The sequence below is a fragment of the Mustela lutreola genome, chromosome 10 (assembly GCF_030435805.1).
Source record: "Mustela lutreola isolate mMusLut2 chromosome 10, mMusLut2.pri, whole genome shotgun sequence".
NCBI lineage: Eukaryota > Metazoa > Chordata > Mammalia > Carnivora > Mustelidae > Mustela > Mustela lutreola.
In genome coordinates, this window is record NC_081299.1 from 77181327 (window position 1) to 77203450 (window position 22124).

Consider the following 22124-nt stretch of genomic DNA (forward strand, 5'->3'; position numbering starts at 1 on the left):
TGTTCTTGAAATTTTTCTATTACTTGACTTCTCCTTCAATCACGTATTCTAAAAAATGTAATTTAATAGAGGGAAAAAAGGTATTTTTTTTAATAAGTAGGAATGATAGGACATAACATTTTATTGGTCTTTGAATATAACTACACCATTCCTTTGGACAAAGGGATGACAATATTCCAGGGTGCTGCTGGTCAATTAGCAGGAAGAGAAGGTAAGAGTTTATCTCTAGGGATCCAAGGGGGAGGGAAACAAATGTAACAGAAGAGTTACACAAATGGTTTTTCTTCTGTTAACCTGTCACATGAAATCCCCTGGAAATTCTAGGAAAGAGAGAATAGGAACTGGCTATTCAAGGATTCTGTGAAATGAGTTGTTCCAAGTCCAGATTCCAAAAGAATAGATGCTACTATTACAAAACCAGTAAACACAGTTCCTTACAGTAGTCAAGTGGCAATGCTAACAGAAATGTCATATAGAAAATTAAAAACCATGAGAAGCCTAGATAAATCTCATTCAAGCCGCTGGTTTCTGCTTCTTGTCACCTGCCTCTTTAAAAGTAAAATCCTGCTTGGGCCCAGAGTATTCCCTTGCTTATGCTCAGAAGAAGAATCTAGTAAGTAAAGAACTGCAGGAAATCAAGTTAAGAATGGCTAATTCAAAGCTAAACAACCAAAATCTGGAATAGAAAAATCTTATAAATTATTAATTATTTCAATCAAGACCCTGGCACATAGAAACTCAACAAATATTTCTGGTGTAAAAAACAAAGGAAAACCCAAATTTTTAACCTTTGACATTTAGACAGCATATGAATGGAAATTTGTTCTGCCACTATGCAATATAGGTAGCATTCCTGCAAAACACCTGTGGGTCATTTGTTTAAATGAGTATGTTGCTAACAGTCACATAGAAATTCTTCATTGATCAGTCTACGGATGTGGAAACTAAGTTCTTTACAACCAGTAGGAAGAGTGAGGTATCAAGTACTTTGTAATTAGTACCTTCAGTTTCCTAGTTGCACTGGTAAGCAATCTGAATTTAAGTGGATTTTAAAGCATAGAGCAATTGATAACACTAGAAGTAAAGAGTTTAGGGAACTCAAAGGGTTAAGTGCTACTAGACGTCAGCTATTCTTTCCCTATCTAAAAGGTAAACCACACACAATCCCTGTCTTTGTTATGTGGAACAGAATAAGCATTTGGTTTATCATGAGATTATAGGGAGAATCTTACTTTGATGAGCTTGCTGGTTGTCAAAATTGCCACAGTGTATTCAAATTCCTTTTAAAATGTAAATAAATTACTGTAGGATACAAACAGAATGCATTATAACAATCCTTTAAAAATCTGTTCACAGAATGCTAATGTTAAATGTGTAAAGCAAATTGAGGGAAAAGGGCAGAGGGTGATGGGCAAGTAGGCAATAGAATGTTTTGTCAGTTATATTTAGATGCTATAATTTTTTAAAAATGGAAATGGACATTTGAGATATAGAAATGTTTTTGACTTTAATACAGGAAAAAGAAATTTTCTGACTTTTGATGTTGTATGGACTCTAGAAACTGAGCTTTTATGAATGATCAGATCTAAATTTTAAATGACAATCTCATAGGCTTTCATAGTAATTTAATATTTGAAAGTATGACTTTGGAAAGTAGGAGAACTCTGCCAGTATATGATTGAGAATCTCCATTACCCAGGATTCCAAGTAAGTTTAGAGAACCACATGCATTGGGCATCCTTGGAAGTTTGTCCATAAAGTAAGGATATGAAAAACTTGGGACCTCTGGTAGTTTACACCTAAACACCTTGGTGTCTTGATATCTCCATGATCATTTTAAAATTTCTTATCCCCTGAAACATCACTTATTTTAGATGGTAAAACATGAATACATTTTATAAGAATAGTTTTTTCTAATACCAACATCCAAACTTCACCCCTGCATTACTGCCCAAACATTTTAGAAAAATCTGCAAAAAAATGAGTATTTAATATGTTAATATGCACACAAAGAGACATCCATATGGTATTTTCTACACGAAAAAGATGATTTACACAAAATGTTCCACTAAATGAAAAAGATGATGCACAAACATATTATACAAATGTTCTCATTCAACAATTTTTATTGTATCTAAAGGGAAAAGCAGTTTTATTCTGGCCTGCACCAGGAGTCACTAGAATATTAAAAACAGAACACTAACCCATTCAGTTTTAGTATAATGGGGCTTATCAATATTTGTGATAAATAGCCAAAGGTTTAACAAAGTTGTTTATATTAATAATCTGCCAAATACATAACTTTATATAAAGTCTTTCTTTATAACAGGATTTTATTTGTTAGTGTCAAAAAGTAAAAACATGCACACTTTTTTATCTCTTCCAAAATATTTTAAATCTACCAATGTTTCTATACTTAAAATTTACACAAAATACTAGACTGGTTTTAGAATCTTGATTTTCTTCTCCTTGAGTTTTAGAAAGGAACAAAATCATTCAAACCGTCCTATGGCACCTAAGGGGGGGGGGGCAGAAAAGTGATCAATTTTAACTAGAAGACTGTTGAAAACATCTTTGCAGTTATCTGATTTATAAAGGATCTGATTTCCTACTGAGAGTATTTTACTTGTAAGGAGAATAAATTATCCTGTAAGGCTATATACAAAGTTTTAGAGTATACCTTTCCTTTCAGTAAAACAGCTGTTTGATCAAATAGGAATGAAAGAGAAATACAGTAGACTTATGAACGCTCAAAAAGAACACCATACTGCTATGCTACAAAATACAACAACAGCAAAAGCAACAACAACAACAACAACAACAAATGTGTCTAAAGCACTAAACCAAATCAGTTAAAAGCAAATCAATGAGTAACACAAGAGATACAAATTCCAGTTTGTTTTCTGAGCCTTATTGAGTTTTATACCTAGAAGAAAAAGAATTTACTTTGGGCTCCAACAATAAGTCCTTTTGACCTTTCCACCTTTCTTCCCATTACATACATCTGTTTGAATTTCATTTTCTTTTTAGTTCACTACACAAATGACCTCCAAATACAAGAATTTTTTTCTTAGGAACATCTGAAGCTTCAGTGTGGTAAAGAAGCACATCATAACTAAGTTGACATTTACCTCCAAAATATTTTTATTTGCAGTCATCCTCCCTTACAATGGAAAGTTCCATCTCATTTGTTTTGTTCCTAACTGGTTTTTGGCATCTCTGGAGTAAAGTAAAAATTCATACAATGGCCAGGTTATATACATCCAAAATAAGAGGTATGGTATAGCTCTACTAGAGGATAGGAAAGGTCGTCTTCATCTAGTTGGCCTGTGTAAGATGGTAGGCAGCAACAACAGCTAAGAACTCATTCAAGAAGACGGTAGGAATAAAAAGATGGAAGCATGTAAGACATCATTCCACCACCACCATTAACATACTGGTAGTGGGGTAAGTAACGGCAATGCAAAAGTTAGGAGAAGAATGCATATGTCCCAAGGTGCACACAAATTTGAGATGATAAATAAATTCAGTTCTAGTTGCTATCATTAATCCTTCAAAGTTCGTAAGTCCCAATCATATAAAGAACTGTGCAAAGAGCATTTTCTTTCCCTCAGCCCCAACCGAAAAAGGAACATCGCTTTTGGGGGGATGGGAGAAGAAACATGTTACCTTATAAAATAGGGATGGGGGAGGGAGGAAGCCAAATTCTTATTTCTTCAGTGTACGCTCTTCTCTTTGCAAAAAGTGCCTATAAGACTTCATGGGTATATGACTTGTGCAGTCACATAGGATCCCATACTTGGTAAACACTGTTGTCGTACGCGGTCTTCAAATTCTTAATAGTTTTTTAACACGAGACGTTACATCTTCATTTTGCACTGGATCCTGCATATTACGTAGCCAGATCTGAGTACCTACCACTCTAAATGAGAAAGGCAGCCCCTCAGCTCCACCTCTTAATCTCTTGGCTCATTAAAAAAAATAGCTATTAAGAGAAAAATCATTAAATCCCACTCTCTATAGCCCATTAAAATGGAAAGGACTTTCCTACTCCCTATACCAATTTTTTGTTTCTAGGTATACTGCCATAATCAAACCAGTCATTATTCCCAAGATACATATAAAGCAGTTTAAGGGGTTTATTGTCATGAAAAGCAATGTTCCCCTTCCAATCAAAATTAAGCATATAGATAGATATACAATTAGCAACCTCAGAAGTACATTTCCACCATCATTTTCTCTTGATAGTTTCACTCCAAAATTGGATATTTTTTCCAGGATCCTATATGTTACTTTCATCAATTTTTAGAGTTTCCAATCTCAGTAACTAAAAGTATAACTAACACAGAATCACAGAGTAATCATGGCAAAGTTAATTAGGTCCTGCATGATTTAACATTCTACCTAGAAGAGGACAGAATGCAAAATATGTGAAAAGCAGATTTCCTTTGCTTTAAGTATGAGGTTTATTGCTTAAAGTATTAATCTAGAAGAGGCAGGTAGCTTGAGTTTGCCCTACATATTAAGGATTATATTAAGGGTTGGAATAGCCTTCTATCCTTGGTTCAGAGAATAAGTTCATGCAAATGAAGGTAGCCTTTATTTAAGCTTAGGTCCACCTGGGAGAAAAAAGTACATTCAATTTGTAGAAGTCTCTGCTATTTCAAAGTAGGCGGGATGTTTGTAGAAGAATATTCTGAGCAACCATCCCTTAGGTGAAAGAAAAAGCTAAAGGTAAGTATACTTCAACACAGATTTTTATAAACAAAGAAACTGCAAGCGGACTAGTTTTTCCAGCTTGTCAAAAGCTAAAAGCTAACAATATCCTGGCTACAAGTTGTTTACTGGTCAGTTAAGAGTTAATAAGGATAGCAAATTTATTATTTCTCTGTGGTAAGAGGTTAGGAAAAAAACATTTAAAATTCCTTAAGTGGGTTGGACTTGCATGCTGTTTTACTAAAGCAAAATATGCACTTACCAATATCAACCACTCTTCCAAAACTAAGACACATCTAAAATTGGAATAAACATTAAAATATATAACTAATCTGTTATAAAACTTTTGTTTAGAATTATTTGTATATAATCACACTCCCTTGACCCCTAAAAGCCTCAGTATTTTCAAAATAAATCATTTTATATTTAGTAGGAGTAATTAAATACATGTTTCTGATTATAAAATTAGGTAATGAAACCACATTACTTTAATATTGCCATAAATTATCTTTACTATAAACATGTCCAAGTTATATAGGGCACACAATAATTATAACGGTATATCTAAAGGTCACGAATGCACAAATCCCAATAGATTTGATTTTTTTTTTTTAAATAATTTTGAAGTTTACACATTCCAGCCAAAACCCAAACTATAATCAAACATGGTACTGACCAGGTCCCTTCTGCTTTGAGTTAACTTCCAGCTAAGGCCACAACTAAATATTTATTCTAAACAATGCACAGCAAAAATTAAACTTATTCCTCAAATTCCAGACACAACAAAGAAAGAGTGAATACTATTTTTCCACTTCTTAGATACATGAGGGAACAATAGCCTCCATCAAGTCATCCTCTTGCCCTTACCTCCAAAAGAAAGTCCATGTATTGTTTTATTATTTCCATAAAGTCATTTAATGGCCAGAACATGCCTTGTTACTTGTAAGGTATAATTATATCTTAATCCAGATTATAAACAGCATTAAAAAATTCATGTTAGAATAGAAATCACAGCAAACACAAAACATTATAACAAAGGATATAAAGGTATTAGACATGTTAAAAAATCCAAATATATAAAAATCTAGGTTAATACAATTGTTAAAAAAATCAAACAAGATATAAAAAGCAAAACTCAGAAATTGTAACAGAATGAACAAGAATGGTAGGGGACTAGTTAAGATTTTTATGAAAAACAAGTGGTTAGTAAAAAAAGATTATTAACCAAATAGAGTTCTCAAATTTTATAACTAATGACATCAAAAGCAGGCATCATAAAATGTAAATATTTTGGACTACAATGGTACAAAACTCTTCAGAGTTCCACTCTCCGAAATACAAATTTACTGACTGAATAAGTGTGGTTATTTGCTCTGTTACAGTGAATAGCTAGATGATAACCTATTGCTGGATAAGCAATGAAGTCTACCCTTTGCTTAGAAACACCAAGGTAGCAGATTCATTAACTATTTTTATACTGACTGGTATAACCATCTTCCCGGCAACATGATTTAAAATCTGAGTCATCTCTATCTCTGTCCTCTTATTCTTCCACCTTTAACTAATCTGCCGAATTCTTACCTACTTCCATAATATTTATTACCTTTCCTTTACATTCATAGTCATTGTCCTGCTTCAGGACTCCTAAAATGACCTCACCTACAATTTCTCCACCTCCCCAGCAAATCCTTTAACTTTTCTCAAATTCTTAAAAACAAAAACAAACAAAAAATCCCCCAAGCCCCCACAAAATTTCACTTTTTCCTTACTACAAAAGTTAATTCCCTCACCAGAGATTAGCATTCCATATCCTTTATCCGTCCATCTCTACCTCCTACTTCCTCATATTTTCAATAAACTTCCCACTGTCCCAAGTTGCTCCCTCCTATAGGTAAGCTTCTTCCCTACCCTGATGCCTATTTCCATTTCAATTAGATATCCTCAGGGTCCAAATCAAATGTTACTTCCAAAAGCTTTGCCAGGTCCTGGTCCAGCTAAAAGTACCTTCCCTCCTCCTCTGAACTTCCACAGTGTATCATGAGGAGAGGTGTACCTCTCCAATGGCCCTTAAAATTTGTCCTGTATTACAGTTATGTATAATGTGCTTGTACTATAAGATCCAATTTATCTCTGCAGTACTTACTAGCGCAATGCATAAACCAAGCAGGAACTGAAAAAATTGCTTGTTGAATTAGTGAATAAATCAGACAATCAATTTTTAGTATTGTGGGCAAACAGTGCATTTCTTGCTGGTATTATAATACATAAGGGTGACTCTTACTTACCAAATGATTAAATTATAGTCAGTCTACAGTTTCATAAGGCAGAAATAAGAACATTTTAGAAACATCATCAAAATGGTTAGGATAAAATTAAGTGTGACACTAGTCTTTGAATACCTGGAAAATTTATTCTACTTGAACAATTCAATGTGCTAATGTTTAATGATGGTATGTTATTGTGCAAATATATAGAGACATGCACTTTTAATGAGGAACAGTACTCCAGAGGTAAGTTAGAGCCAAGAAAATACAGAAACCTATTGTCCACTTTATCAGGGATAACTTTAAAATACAAGTTTGACCACATTATTCCCCTATTTTAAAAAATCCTTCCATGACTTCCTAAAATTTTTAGCAAGGATTCAAAAGCGTCAACCCCACCTTTCTTTCATTACTATGTTCCCAAAAACCTGTAATTCAATCTTCCAGCACCTCCTGAACTCAAAATTTCATCCCTTTGTGCCTAAGCTATGTCCTTCGCTCTACCTAGAATGTTCTATTTCATCTCTTCCTCCTAAAACTACTCATCCATCAAGTCTAGGGTCTAGTTGAAACCTTATCAAGTTGTCCATGTTAGTGCAGTTGTACTTATCCCCCAGGATCATGAGTATGTTTATGCAGCTCAAGTATAGGGTCTTTACAGCCTCAGAGCTAGCACTGTCCTGGTATACGATATAGTAACGAAAAATTTCGTTTAAAGAATGAAAATTTTCTGACTACCAGTTTTAATTTCTCACTTTAAACATAATGACAAGAAACATAGCAACATGAACTACTTTTCCTTTTCCTTCTTTTTGAAGGCTCTATTTAAAATTGAGACAAATTGTGAGAGCAGGAAAAAAGAACACAACTTAATTCCCAGCTCCCCTCAAAAAGCCTAAAGTAAAATAAACACCTTTATCTCCTACAGCACATATACTTTACTTCCATTCACTTGTATATTATCTTGCATAGCTCTAATTTTGATAGTTTTATATGTGTTGCCCATATGCTCTCCTAAGTTCTCTGATAACAGGGACATGTTTTCATACTTCTCCTGTATCCTCCATATAGCCTAGTCTAGAGTAATTACAAAGGTATCTGCTTTAACTAAAAGCTAGTTTGCTCCTTTAAAGTTTGATCATCATAAGATAAAAAAATGTTCTGTTTCTACTACTCTTTCTGGTGGAATGAATCACTACAAAAACATTCAATTTCCTCATGATGCAATATAATAATTTTTTTAAAAATTGCAGAGATACTCACAAAAAGTCAAATAATTTAATGCCATCTTGAGCTTTCACAATACTATTTTTTCCTTTCCACCACAGGAGAAAAGTGTTCCTATAGCACTTTCCACAATAGAAGAATTACTTTCTGGTGGCTTATCCACACACTCAGCACCTGGCACTGTGTTACACATTCATTAGCACTTGTTGTTAGCCTCTATGGCCAATTATATTAAAGCTGAAAACAGTCAAAAGACCCTATTAAGTAACACACAATCTACTAATCCACTTAAAAGTGGATGGTATGAAAAATAAAACACTGACTTTACTAAAAAAAGAATGTAGATATATTGCACTGGTGGTATTGACTGAAAGACTTTCTAGTATCAATTTTTAAGTTCTCTTTTTCTCATTGGAAGTTGTTTATTAATTATGATGGTGGTGAGTCTATTGGTGTAGAATAGCAATAATCCTCCATTACTTCTAAAATGTCATGGAAGTATTCTGAAGGTAATGAAATGAAGCCCTTCCCCCAAATATATTTGCATATAAAAATGTTTTCAGGGGCACCTGGGTGGCTAAGTCAGTTAATTATTCAACTTTTGGTTTTGGCTCTGGTCATCATCTCAGGGTTGTGGGATCAACCCCGGGTTGTGGGATCAACCCCTGTGTTGGGCTCTGCGTTGGACATGTGCAACCTACTTGGCCTTCTCTCTTTCCCTTTCCCTCTGCCCCACCCCTTCTTAAAAAGAAAAAAAAAAAAGTTTTTCTTGCATTCATTTTAAGTAACTAGAAATCTCCAATTTACTTTAAATATCGGAGGCCAGCATTTTATTTTAAAAATATGATCTACAGATAAACATTTGAATACAAAGAGTAAAGAAAAATTACTTGTTGCCATAGAAGTAGTATTGTGATTTCTTAAATGTTACTATTGTTGATTCTGGTCAGTACTAGTCCCTAAGAGAAAAAGTTACTTAAGGGGAGTGTTTTCAACCTGTGGATAGTAACTTCTTAGTAGGTAGTAAATCAATTTACTGGGTCATGACTAGCATTATTTTTAATGAAAAAGAATAAAATAGAAATATCAGAGTACATCACATTCAATTCGGGTGAATAATGAATGAACAAATGAGTATGTGTATTAATATGGGTTTGTATGTACAGATGTAAAAATGGAGCTCCAATAAAAGTGCTGAACACCACTGTTACTCTTTCTTCTTTCCAAGAGATAACATGGCTCTATACCACAGGAAAGCATAGTGCAAACATGCATTTACCTTACTGATACATTTCCTTTCACAACAACCTACTCAGACTTCAATTATTTCCTTCTCTTTACCTGTTAGAATTCACTCTTACTTTGTTCTCAAAATATTTTTCTTTTTTGGTTCTTTTTAATGGCATTGATAGAATATACTCTGCCTTAAATAATTTTAAATATTTTAGAAACTTTAATAACAAGGTGATCATATAATTTATTGTCCAATCCCAGACACTTATGAAAAGAGGTACTTTTCAATTACTTGGTTGGAACAACAGAGCTAACCCAGTGTGTACAGTCACTGTATTAATAACTTAGTAATGCTTTTAATACTGCCAGTATAAAAAGGATATCATTTAATTTAAATATTAAACAAAAAAGTCAATAGTAAAATTAAAAGTCTAAAAGCATTTAATAAAAGCTACATAAAATTTCTGATTCTTAATGAAAATTATGTAATGTTCTTATTACATTGTAGAAAAAATTAACCAGAAAAAATTTACATGAGCAGTTAATCTAAAGAGAACAAAACCTGAAAAATAATTTTACTAAGAGTGTAGTCTATCTTAACTGTAATAAATTCCTATTTAGAAGTATGCCTTGAATTTACAATAAAGTAAACCCTTTGGCACTGTTCTCTTTAGACAAAAAAATCCATTTTAAAAAAAGTTAAAAAAAATGCTTCATAAATGATTATCCACAATTGCACGGATTATTATATAAATTATTTGAACCTGCTCTATGGGTTATAAATTGGATCAGTTCTGGGCAAAATGAAGTCTATTCTTTTTTGACAGTTTAACTCTGTCCCAAGTATGGCTACCCTTCCATGTCTTCAATTCTAAGCTTTCTTCCTTTATTACTCATCATGTCCTTTTACTAAAATTATGAAGCATATTATATTTTAATTTATATTTGTGACCATATAAATTAATTATGATGTTACACAGTTCTGGCATTTTAAGTATTTTCTAACTCATATTAAAAAAAAACAAAGGATTTCTTAGGGTTCCTGATACCTAGTTCTGTGTCCTTTCTACTTCATTTTTCTTTTGTCATCTCCTCTTTCTCAGCTCTCCACCAGAGGAAGAAGGGTCTACAGATGATAACCTTCAAGAGATACAAAACTTGTGTACAGAAAACTTTTTATCTGTGGCTGAATAAGTACATGTTTCTGGGATGGGGCCCACAGCTTTCATAATTCTCAAAGAGGTCAATGACCCAAAAAAGATTGAGAACTATCACATCAGAATTATGTGAGTTCTCAAGTAAATAGCTATTTGGGGAAGCAGAGGAGCATCCTTTTTGGTCTATCCAGGCTAGGTAGAATATTTACCTCCCTCAACAGACTGCTAGTTCCCATAGAAGAGGCGGCTTATGGATTTGTTCTATCCTAGATAACCATGCAGACCAGACCGAAGACTGCAGACTGCTAGCATTTACTCTAGGGATACCTAAGCTTTTTCTTCAAGAGGAGGCCACATCCACATGAATGAAGACTACTTGAATTAAGTACCAGACATTCTTATGGAGGCTTTAGTCCTACATATTTTCTTACATTGTTTCAGCTTTATAATCTACTTGGATTAAGGTAAGGTTTTTTAAACACAATTTTGTATTTCTTTCATTAAAACATCATCAATATATTCTTGAAAAATAATGCTTGCTAGTTATATGAATTGATGAATCCCTTATAACAATCCAGTGGAACTCTCCAGAAACTAAAGGTTGGGACCACGGACTTAAACCATGAAACTGATACGGGGAAAGAAAATAGGCACGTGGAATTTATAAATATAAAATACAATGTTCCCACTTGGGAACTGGGAACATTTTCCCACTTGGAAAATGAAAAATGTCACTAAAGCTGATAAAAAAAAAACTTCTTAGTAGGCATAAGGAAGTAGCAAATACATATTCCATGTAGCTCTACTGGTCAAGAAGCTTTCAAAAATCAAGAGGAAAGTATCAGAATTTCTTAAAAAAAAAGGGGGGGGGCGCATGCATTTTAAAGTTTTTCTTAAAAGTAGGTGTGCGCTGTGAAAAATACCATCTTAGACTTTCTTCAGGTTTTCATTTCCTTTCTCTTTGCCTTAGGACTGCCAAATGCACAATTTATATTTTCTAATACTTCTGACATTTTGGTTAATATTAAAGTTCTTTAAAAACTAGTATCCTCGGGGTGCCTGAGTGGCTCAGTGGGTTAAAGCCTCTACCTTTGGCTCAGGTCATGATCTCAGGGTCCTGGAGTTAAGTCCCGCATCGGGGGTGGGGGGGTGGGTGTCTCTGCTCAGCGAGAAGCCTGCTTCTCCCTCTCTCTCTGACTGCCTCTCTGCCTATTTGTGATCTCTGTTTGTCAAATAAATCAATAAAATCTTTTAAAAAAAGTAATATCCTCTTTTTTTCTTGATGCCCAAAGAAATATATCCCCATTCATCCTATATTACTTTTTTCCTTTAATAATGACATTTTTTAGATAATAAAGTATTTTTGAGAATGCACCCTTGGTCAGTGGAGGGTTATGCTCAGTTATTTATAAATAATTAATCCTACATTTTGAAAGATTTTCAGATGAGGTAAAGCCATTTTTTAATGGCATACTGGAGAGATGTACCTCATTGAGTATTTGCAATCATCTGTCTGAATAGTCAGACTGAAACATTTCTCTCAAGTCCTCTAAAATCTACTCCAGGCCTGTTTCTTGGGTCCCTGTTCTTTCTAAGACTCTTATTTATTCAGTCTTCAGCAGAATGCTCCCCACCTTAAAGTGAACTTCATTTTAGGATTTCCAATTACTTATGTTCTATACGTGGCAGACAATAGTGATTACAAACAGAGGTCTAGGGTAAGAAAGTCTTGATTTTTCAACTTTGCTATTAATAACTACATAAGTTTGGGTAACTTGCTTAAGTTCTCTAAGCCCCAGTGTCCTGTAAAATTATTGTACCCACATCTCATACGGTGGTTGTGAAGCTATATATTACGCATGAAAATTGCACAGCACAGTGCCTGACACATAGTAAATGTTCGATAAAAGTTAGTGATTATTATAACAATGATGAATTTCTGTTTCCACAGTCTTTTATTTTTACTGCCTCCCTGCTTCTAATGTCAGCAATCACCTTCCAAGGCTGATGAAGGTAGGTGTAATCTCACAAAAACTAAAATTTCATAGTAAGAGGTTATAATCCAGTAAAGTAAAACTCACTCTATCCTTTTTAATACAGTCAATGGTCATCCCTGGTCATTTGTATATCAAGTCAAAGGATAAAGCAAAGAAGCAGAAGAAAGAAAGACATTAGTATGAATACAAGTGTTTCTTTGGTAGCAAGAACATATTGGATATAAGCCATAGAAAGACATGAGGAAGAACGAAAAAGTTGGGAAAACAACAACTAGAAGAAAGCAGAAGGCAGTGATCTCAAAGAGCAAGAGAAATAAAGAGATTGGAAGGAGAATTTTAGTCAAAAGGATTTATGTGGATATATTTAGGAAAGAGGGTATATTTTAAGACGTGAGTGAAATGGGATTTGCTAAAGCAGGGTAGCTTGAAAGGCTACAAATGAAAAGAGCAAGGCATTTTGTAGGGTAAGAAGCAGTATTACACGTGAGTAAGTTAATGAAATTCTTCACAGGCTAGCAATATGAAGAGGTTATCTGCAAGGTTGGGCTAACCAACCAAAAATAACACAGAAATGTGCATGTTAACATTTATGTGCTTGGCTGTATTTATTAATCCTAAACATCATTTAGGAGCACTAAAAGAAAAATCTATTCAGTTGTCAACATGGGCCATTATTAAGGCTTGTCTCTTTAAAGACCTGATCTATAAACTAATGAAAATTCCTTAAGTTTTGCTTAGTTTTCTAATTAACCTACATATTTGAAATTTCACAATAATTTCCTTTCCTAATAAAGCATTTTCTCAAGCTAGAACTACAATCTGTTTTACCAAAGAGAGGTGCCTTACTGGAATCCACTAACAAAAATAAATTTTAAAAATCAAAAATTGTATAATTTAAAAATCAATGGGAGTTCTGTAGACTCAAAAGTTTCACACCTCTGTTGGTTTTCTTTTCCCCTAAATCAAGTCGATAAGAGCCTAATGAAAAAGGATAACTTCCTTAAAACTATATCTAACAGTTTACAAGTTGCTGAAATTTAATGTATATTCAGTCTCAACTGTGCTTACCAAAGAAAGCTATAAATATCATCTGAACTAGCACCAGTCTGGTGAGAAAAAAAGTGTACTGTACCAAGCAGACTTGCTGTGTTATCTGTTCAAACATACCTGTACCAGTCAAAAGTCCAGCACTCTTCTTTCGTGCATAAGCGCGTAAGTGGTTGGACAGGCTAACAGCACTTGTAAACGTCGTATTGCAATGCACACATGTTCTAAGCTTCACAGGCATACCTATCATTCAAAAGAAAACTATAATCCAGTTCTCACTTCAAAAAGTGAAATTTTCTTAGCTAAAAGCGTGAAGAAAAGTACCACAATAAGGATGGTTTTAAAAACGTTCATTGAATTAGCTTAACTTAAAATAAGGAGGGGGAATTAAGTTAACTATGATTAGTTTGTTGTTAGTATTTAGAGCCAACCCATGCTCTTTGGAAATGTGGAAGAGGAGTGCCATGAACCTCTGAGCTCCTCTGGATTTAACACCTATTATCACTTTCTTGCAGATTTCTGTGTTACGCAGATCATTTCCTAAACCTAAAATACAATCCTGTGATTTGAAGAGCACAGTTCAGTTGAGAAGTTTCAAAGCTTACAACATTACCAATAAAAAGAATTAAAAAGTCTAGTTGACAAAGTGGTAATTAAAGCGTTTTACCCACAAAGCCGTAAAAGGCTCAATACTAAATTAGGCTTTCTGATGAAGGCTGGGAGAAAAGGTGGTAAAACACACCATTGAGCAGCTGTTAGACATAACATTTTATTCAGGGCATTTTATGTTCATTACTCTGAATGCGCAATCAATAATGAAAGTTAATGATTTGAAGTCTTTTGCTAAAATCTTTGTGCTAAATAAATGATCAACAAGCTAACATCTTAGTCATCACAGGAAAGAAAACATGTTGAAACAATAAGAAACTCCTAACTTCAAAGACAATCCTCACTCCCCCAACACCTTTCAATTGGTTTCTTCAACAGTAACTATGATAATCAGCCACAAATACACTTTCCATCTCTTAAGTGTACCACACCTTAGTCAACACAGCTAACACACCTTCCTTACATTTTCTCCTTCTCAAAAAGGTTGAAGATTTGACTTTGAAAGACTCACTTCATACAAAAGAAAGAACCCTATTAACCACAAACCCATACAAGATAGTTCTGCAGACCACTTATAACACAAGGTAATCTTTCCTTAAATCAAAACTGCATACAAATATCTGGGCTATCCCAATGTCTGCCAGAGCAAGCAAATCAACATTACCATAATTATATTCATTATTAATCCACTGACCAGTTACTTTTACCTTAGACACATTCAACTCAGGGCTAAGTTATCAGACCATCTAAGTTCATTTTCAACATTTTTAACCTCCAAAAGAAACCTACAAAGACACTTAAAATTTTTCTAGTCTAAAAGTATAAGCCAGACTTAGCAAGAACACATACAATTTTCTATTTTACCTGCTACATCACTTGCTGGCACACACAAATTATTCTTTTGAAAAGGAAAAACTAATGGTGCACAAGCACTAACCTAAACCATCTGTTCTATTCCTTTAGACCACCACTGTAAAATCTAAAACCCCAAACAAATGCTTTATACTCACAACAGTTCTCCAAAACCAAACTATCCCACAATATAATGAGGAATTGGAGAGGGAGACGTTTCTTCGGGTTAATCACAACACACAACAGACACCAATCCATTCAGTTTAAAGAGTCTATTTTTTGGTTGTTTGTTTATTTGTTTGAGCAGAAGGAAAACCAACAGCTTTTACAACGCATTATCACCTTGGAGCACTGGCATATATAGGACAGGTACGCCATTTCAGTAACGCTACGCTTTTTGAACAACGTCGACCTCCCATCCATAGGACCATCCCCCAGCCATAGCAAATTTTATTTTTACAGATCAGCTTTTTATTTGTTTTTGTTCTCACCTTACATTCTGACCAAGAAATGAGGCACAGAGAATTCAGTGCTGATGAGCATCAACTGATGACTTATATAGAAATGACAGTATAACCAATCTCTGCTCTGCAAAAAAAGCAGCTTAAGTAAAAGGATTCTAAGAAAGTATTTTCTACAAATATTCCATACAAGTAAGCATAATAAATTGTGTTTAAATTCTATACGACAGTCATAGGCATCCTCTTACCTGAGTGCATAGTCAAATCCATCCTTTGTGGCTGATACATCAATGGACTGTCTTCACTTAATGGAAGAACACACTTCTGAACAAATCTCTTCCTTGCAGTTTGATTATGAATTTTTTGAGGAGAAATAGCAGAATTCCTTTCTTCTCCCATCCTTTTATTTTTAAGCAGTTCTATCAGTGTAAGAGACTGATTCTTTTTTCCACTGGGCAGTTCTGGTTTTGTTTCATCGTATTCATTTAAGAAACTCAGCCCTTCTTCTTCTGATGCAGACACTGATAAAGCTTCAGTCTTTAGGCCATTACGGTATGCTTCAAGAGGTATAACATTTTGAGACAGAAAGTCATCACTTGATGCAAATTTTTGAGCTACAAATGGTCTGGGAATAATACGACGACTGTTCAATGCTTTCAAGATCTTTTCATATTTTTCTTCATTCTGCATCATCTCATTCAAAACACAGATTGGAGATTTGTGAGCATCCCATTTGGTCTTTCCAAGTCTTTTCAGATGGCCTCTAACATGATTCGATAATCCAATTTTAGTATCAAACCAACCACCACAGAGCTGACAAGTGTGTTCAGAAGTGGTTTCAGACTTCTCTATAGCTAAAAAAAATTTTTTAAGAGTAACATCAGAATCTTTTATAAAGTGATCATCGTAAAGCCAATTAATTCTGAAATACAAAATTAGATGATTCTAAAAAGACCAGATTTGAGCAAAACCTTCGAATCCTTTGAACTTGAATACACACATATTAACCCATATTATCCGCATGGGAACTTACCTTTTCTAACTCGCTTAACAGGTGTCCCTGTGCCAGTTCTTTTGAAATGTTGCATTTTGTCACTTGTGGCTATTTGTTCTGGTGATACAACATGTCGGGCTTCATAGCTTAGTCCAGCTCTGTGAAGATGTCCTCGGACATGATTTGACAATCCAACACCTGTTTCAAATGTTGCTGGGCAGTAAGGACATGATTTCTTCTCAAGAGACAAATCAGTCCAGTGAAAAACAGAACTATGCTTTGACAATGAAGTTTCCGCATTTTCTAAATGCTGAGGATCATGTATGTCATGCAAAAAGTTATTAGTTCCAGCATCTTCATAATATTCAAAATAAAAGCCATCATTTTGATCATAACTAAGGGTAGCATTTTCTCCGGGCTCTTGACCTTCCACCTTGCTTTTAAACAGCGGGAATAAGTTTACATGTTCTTGATTAATATCATTATAGGTTTCATCTTCTATAGCCTGTGTAGTGTAGTCACCTAGCTCAACATTATCCCAGGAACTTTCATCTTCTGTTTCATAGCTATCTTTCTTTTCAGCAGAATTAAGTTTTTGCAGAACAACAACAGTCATTTTATGTAAGAAATCTGGATAGCTATCCAAGTCTTCTCCTCCAACAGAACTTTCCTTCTTAGACTCCTTAACTACTCTCTTTACAGCTACACGCCTATGTTCTTTGAAGCTTTCTGGCCTTTTGGTGTCAGAATTTTGAGGGTCTGAAATGAAACTATTGTTGTGAGAATTACCTGATGATGAGAACAGATGTAAAGAATTTAATGAACTGGGCTCTTCTTTTTTGAAATGTAGAGGATATGATTCACCTGATTTTTTGATCATCCTGTAGTTTTCATATTTGTGTCTATATAAATAGTTGCTGTTTGCCTTGGCATTAGATTTTTCTTTTGCTGCTTGATGGAAATACTTCGGTTTTTGGTCAGTGCTGCTTTTAATCATAACAGTCTTGTGAGAATTGTTTTGATTGCACACGTTTACACCTGACTGGGCAATGCTTTTCCGAGCTTTTTGTATCCTGTGTGGTCTCTTATGGAATTTGGAAAAATTACTTGATTGTGAGGATGATCCAAATGTTCGCTTTACATCTTGTTTTAAAGCAGAGTTCTTTGGAAATGTGGTTGACTGCTGTTTAATTAATGGTTTAGTGCTATCAATATCGATAGGTTCTTCGAGAATGTCACTTTTTCTTTTATCAAGTCCAAGAGGACTACCAAATGAATCAATGCATGATGATGAATGCAAGTACTCCATGTGTTTTTTTAAAATACTTCTGGCTGAAGTAGTAAAAGGACACATCTTACATATGTAGGTGGCTGATTTTTTGGATGATCCTATAATAGAATCTTTCATGAAAGTCTTTTTTTGCGTTTTTCTCTGGGCTACATCAGAACTGACGATAGGGCATTTTACCACTGCTCCATGGGCAATGCCTCGATGGCATTCTAATTCATTTTCTGTCACTGCCATGAAGTTACACTCTTCACAACAGTAGTACCTTTTATCTTTTTCATGGGTTTTAGCATGCTGCACAAATGTCTTAGGGCAATTGGTACCAAACACACACTGTGGGCACTGTAATCGTGCACTTCTTCCTTCATCCTGAAGTTCTTTCAATTCACGAATTTCCTCCATCAACTTCTGTCTTCTTTCTTGGTGAATAATCATATGCTTTAGAAGTGAGTTACGATCTCGAAATGTCCGTCCACATTCTCTACAAGCATATGGCCTTGGGACATTAAGATGGCGAAAGTGGCTATTCCCATCTAAATGATACATCATATGCCTGTGGAGGTGCTTTTTCTCCCTAAAATTCACATTGCACTTTGTACAGGGGTAGAACGATGGCTCTTCAGTGCTGAAAGTAGCAGGTGACTCGGAATCACTTTCTTCACATTTCTTTTTTAAGGTATTTGAAAGAAAAGTGCTACTATGAACAGGTGAACTGTCTTCTCCACACTTATCTGGGTTATAAATTAGATGCTGAAAAGCATCCACAGATTCCAAGTCTTCATCAGTTGATTCAGGCTTCACTTTTGATAATGCATATTTCTGTGAGTCTATTGCTTGTAGTTCTTCATTCTGTTCCAGAAAGTCTACCTCTAGCATTTTTGACTTATTGGGTATACAATTAGAATCACTAAAGCAATCCTCAGTATAACGAGTAATCTTGCTTACATCCATTTTTCGCTTTCTCTTTTTCTCTAGACCTACTTTAGAGTGAACTGGAGCTTTATCCACTGTGTCTTCATTAGTCATAAGAAACTGAATGAACTCTTTTTGGGGATCCCAGTTTGTGTCATTTTCTGACCTAAATTCATCTGTACCTGAGGAAATTCCTGTCAATGTATCGACACAATCATCTTTTACCAATAAATCATCACTATCCTCACCCACCTCTACTTGACTTATTAAAGTGCTCTCTGACTTTATACTACTCCCTACTGAATTCTGAATGTCACAACCAACGGAAGCAGAGGTAGGTAGTTTTTTAATGGAATGGGTTGGATTTTTAGCATGTGCTACATCTGATAACAAAAATAAAACTTGGTGTTGACTTGCTTTCTGTGGTGTAGATAGTTGAAGATCAGGTGCCACCTTCAAAGTTGAACAAGATTCTGTTGTTGGCTGATCCACAGGTTGTCCAGTGGTTAATGAAACGCTGCCTTTATTCATATTGGAAGTCTTAGCTAAGGAGGAGTGTAAAACTGGTCCATTAACAGCAGCTCCTTTAGGCAAGATAAAATTTTCACTAGAAACAGTAGGAGCACCAGCATGTATAAACAGAGTAGACTGGCCTCCACTTAAGGCTTTTTCAGATTTGTCCTTTGACAGTTCTTCAGGCAGAGTGAGCGTATTATTTATCTGAAAGGATGTTTGACAATCTTTTGGTTTATGAACTCCACTTTCTTTGTCTGAGATAAAACTGTTGTTATCTAGGAGTTCTTCTTTAGCACCAGTAATATCGGTGTTTATCTTCACATCATCCATATTGTTGGCAAGCCCATTTAACACATTTAGTCTAGAAAATGGAAGAAAAAAAATTTAGATTTGCATGAAAGAAAAAATTCTATTAGAATGTACGGAGAGTTCAAAGCACATATTTTTATTAGTGTAACTCTACCGCTTATAACAAGATCCTAATAATTTTCTAAGAATGAAGAAACACTTAAAAAATGTGAAAGACTTTAAAAGTATCTCAAAGGTTAATTTTTTTCTTATGCTAAGCAACAGCAACCCTATATTGCATATCTACAAAATGTCTAGGGAACAGCAACATTAGAATTGGCCAAATTATACTGGAATTGCCTGTCTCCTTGGAAGAATGTAAGCTCTTTGAGGGCAGATACTGTACACAGTCCCTCTCATAGCTCTAAAATCTAGCGCAGTGCTCGGCACAGGTGCTTAGGCAGTATTTGGTAAATAAAGCACTACCATGTTGAATGAATAAAAAAGACAACTGCAAAATCAAAGCCAAAGTATGCAAGAGGAAAAACAGTTTTCTTCCTATGAAATGTAGACACTCCATTCAAATAACGCAAATTCCATCACAGTTCTGACTTCTTGACCCAGCAATGACAGCAAAGCCTTCAAAATGTTCAATAATCCTCAAGTACAATTTAAAGAACCTGCTGTTTGGCAACCCTAGGTATGAACTATCTGAAGTGCTGGGTAAAACTCTGTACTACTTTTCCTTTTGTACAGGTGGCAAGTACAGTTTATTCATTCTCCAAGTATTTACTGAGCCCTTACCACATGCCAGGCACTGCTTTATTATTGGGAATACCAACAGTAAACAAGACAGACGAGGTTCCTGCTCTCTGATAAAGACTAGTCTCCCATTTTTCCCCTCACAGTATTTTTAATTTGTATAATAAATAACACTATTTTAAGACAGGAGGAACTTAATTGATATTTAGAAATTAAAATATTTTCAATACACAGTTCATTATTTCTAGTATCTTTCATGGTACTAAATATATGCTCTGTAAAACATTAAGTCTAGTTAAAGAATAAAAGAATTATTTATAATTACTTTCTTATTTCACAATTTAGAATAAGCTCTTCTAAGTATGAGCTTACTCTTTCCACAAGATGTGTTCTTCAATACAACAACTATTACAAACAAATACAACAAATATCTGTCTTTGGCATTATTATTTACACCAACAATTTTTCTGCCCCTCCTAGGCCTCAGAATTCTGTTTTGAGATTGGCAAACTTCCATATTAATAAAAATAGACGTCCAATAAGATCATATTCAATGATATCACCCCAAAATGGTGCTAATGCAGCACCCAGCAGGAGTCTCTACATCACATACACAGAAGTTAAAAATGGGCAGCACATAAACATGTGTTAGGGAAGAGTGTGCAAATGTCAATGAAAAGAAAAGCAAATCTTAATGCTATAACTATTACCCATTCCTGACATTTCTCATGAAATTACATAGAAAAAGTAAAATGTTCAAATAGGAACGATCTCACAAATCTGAAGTGGACAACAGAATTTTTAAAAAACTAGCCTGCAAGACACTTACTTTGTATTCCTATTTATTATCATCACAGAGGTAGACAAATATATGCTCAGTCAATTTGAAAGCCTATATTAGTATTTCTCAACAGGAAGCAATGCTGCTAACGAAGTGGTAAATTCAGTGTTAATGAGTGGCTTCACTGTTACCACCTCAGAGGTAAAACCTTCTATGTTCCATGTTCCACCCATCTGTTCTGGTGTTAGAGGTTCAGAGATGGAACAGACGCTTCCCATTTAAAGCAACTTCATTGGTACCCCCTGAACAGCAGGGTGACAAACTATGAGAATATCATGTCTGCTTGGAGACTGCATTCTCATTACCAGAATGGCTTTATAGGAGCCATCCAAAAGTTCAAATTCTAAAGATACCAAACTGGTTTGCTCAGAAACATAGTAAGAATATATGTATATGACATCTTCTGTCTATAAAATACATCTAGCAGAAGGAAAAACAAAAGATCAAATTAAATACTGTTAAAATATAAAATGAAGTCTTTAACAAAGTTCTCCTTCACACCTAAAGAAATGTACCTTATCTGTCCCCAAATTAATGATTACCTCTACTCAAAAATATTTTTTCAGAATATTTATTAGCACATTAATATTAAAAATGTATCCCATCAGTTAAAAAGTATGCAATAAGAAATGGCTCCTAGCTAGTATCTTAGCAACAATAAAAATCTTTTCCTAGTTTTCAGAGTATATCTTAACTAAAAAATGTTAAAAACACATTTTTTCTTAAGCATATTCAAAACTTATAGCTGTTTCATTGAGATATAATGCAGAACACTGAACCATCAAAATACTTTGCAGTGAATAATGGATCTAGAACTTTGACATCAAAAATTATTTCCCTACATTCATGGATGGTTATGTGGCACATAAGCAAGAAAGCATTTAACCTACAAGTTAATTTCAGACTTACAAATAGTTTTTCCAACTATCTTTATGTAGTTAAACATATGTAACAGAGCCA

The 22124-nt window shown here is 34.5% G+C and overlaps 1 protein-coding gene across 18 annotated transcripts in view; it reads right to left on the minus strand.

Annotated features, from left to right (window-relative positions):
• ZNF644 (zinc finger protein 644) overlaps positions 1-22124 on the minus strand; it is a 123685-nt gene that overhangs the window by 26055 nt on the left and 75506 nt on the right. For 10 of the 18 annotated variants that reach the window (XR_009345478.1, XR_009345479.1, XM_059137895.1 and 7 more), the window contains 3 exons: positions 16597-19634; positions 15812-16417; positions 13762-13884 (listed from right to left, as the gene is read on the minus strand). The exons of 4 other annotated variants lie outside the window; for them this stretch is intronic. Coding sequence is in view for 11 of the 14 variants with exons in the window: in XM_059137895.1 (XP_058993878.1) it covers positions 13762-13884; positions 15812-16417; positions 16597-19634 (3767 nt within the window). In the remaining 3 variants the exon portion in view is untranslated. Of the gene's footprint in view, positions 1-1232; positions 1303-13761; positions 13885-15811; positions 16418-16596; positions 19635-22124 lie in introns of all 18 variants that reach the window. 4 more of the 18 variants (XM_059137905.1, XM_059137903.1, XM_059137906.1 and 1 more) reach the window with 2 other exon arrangements.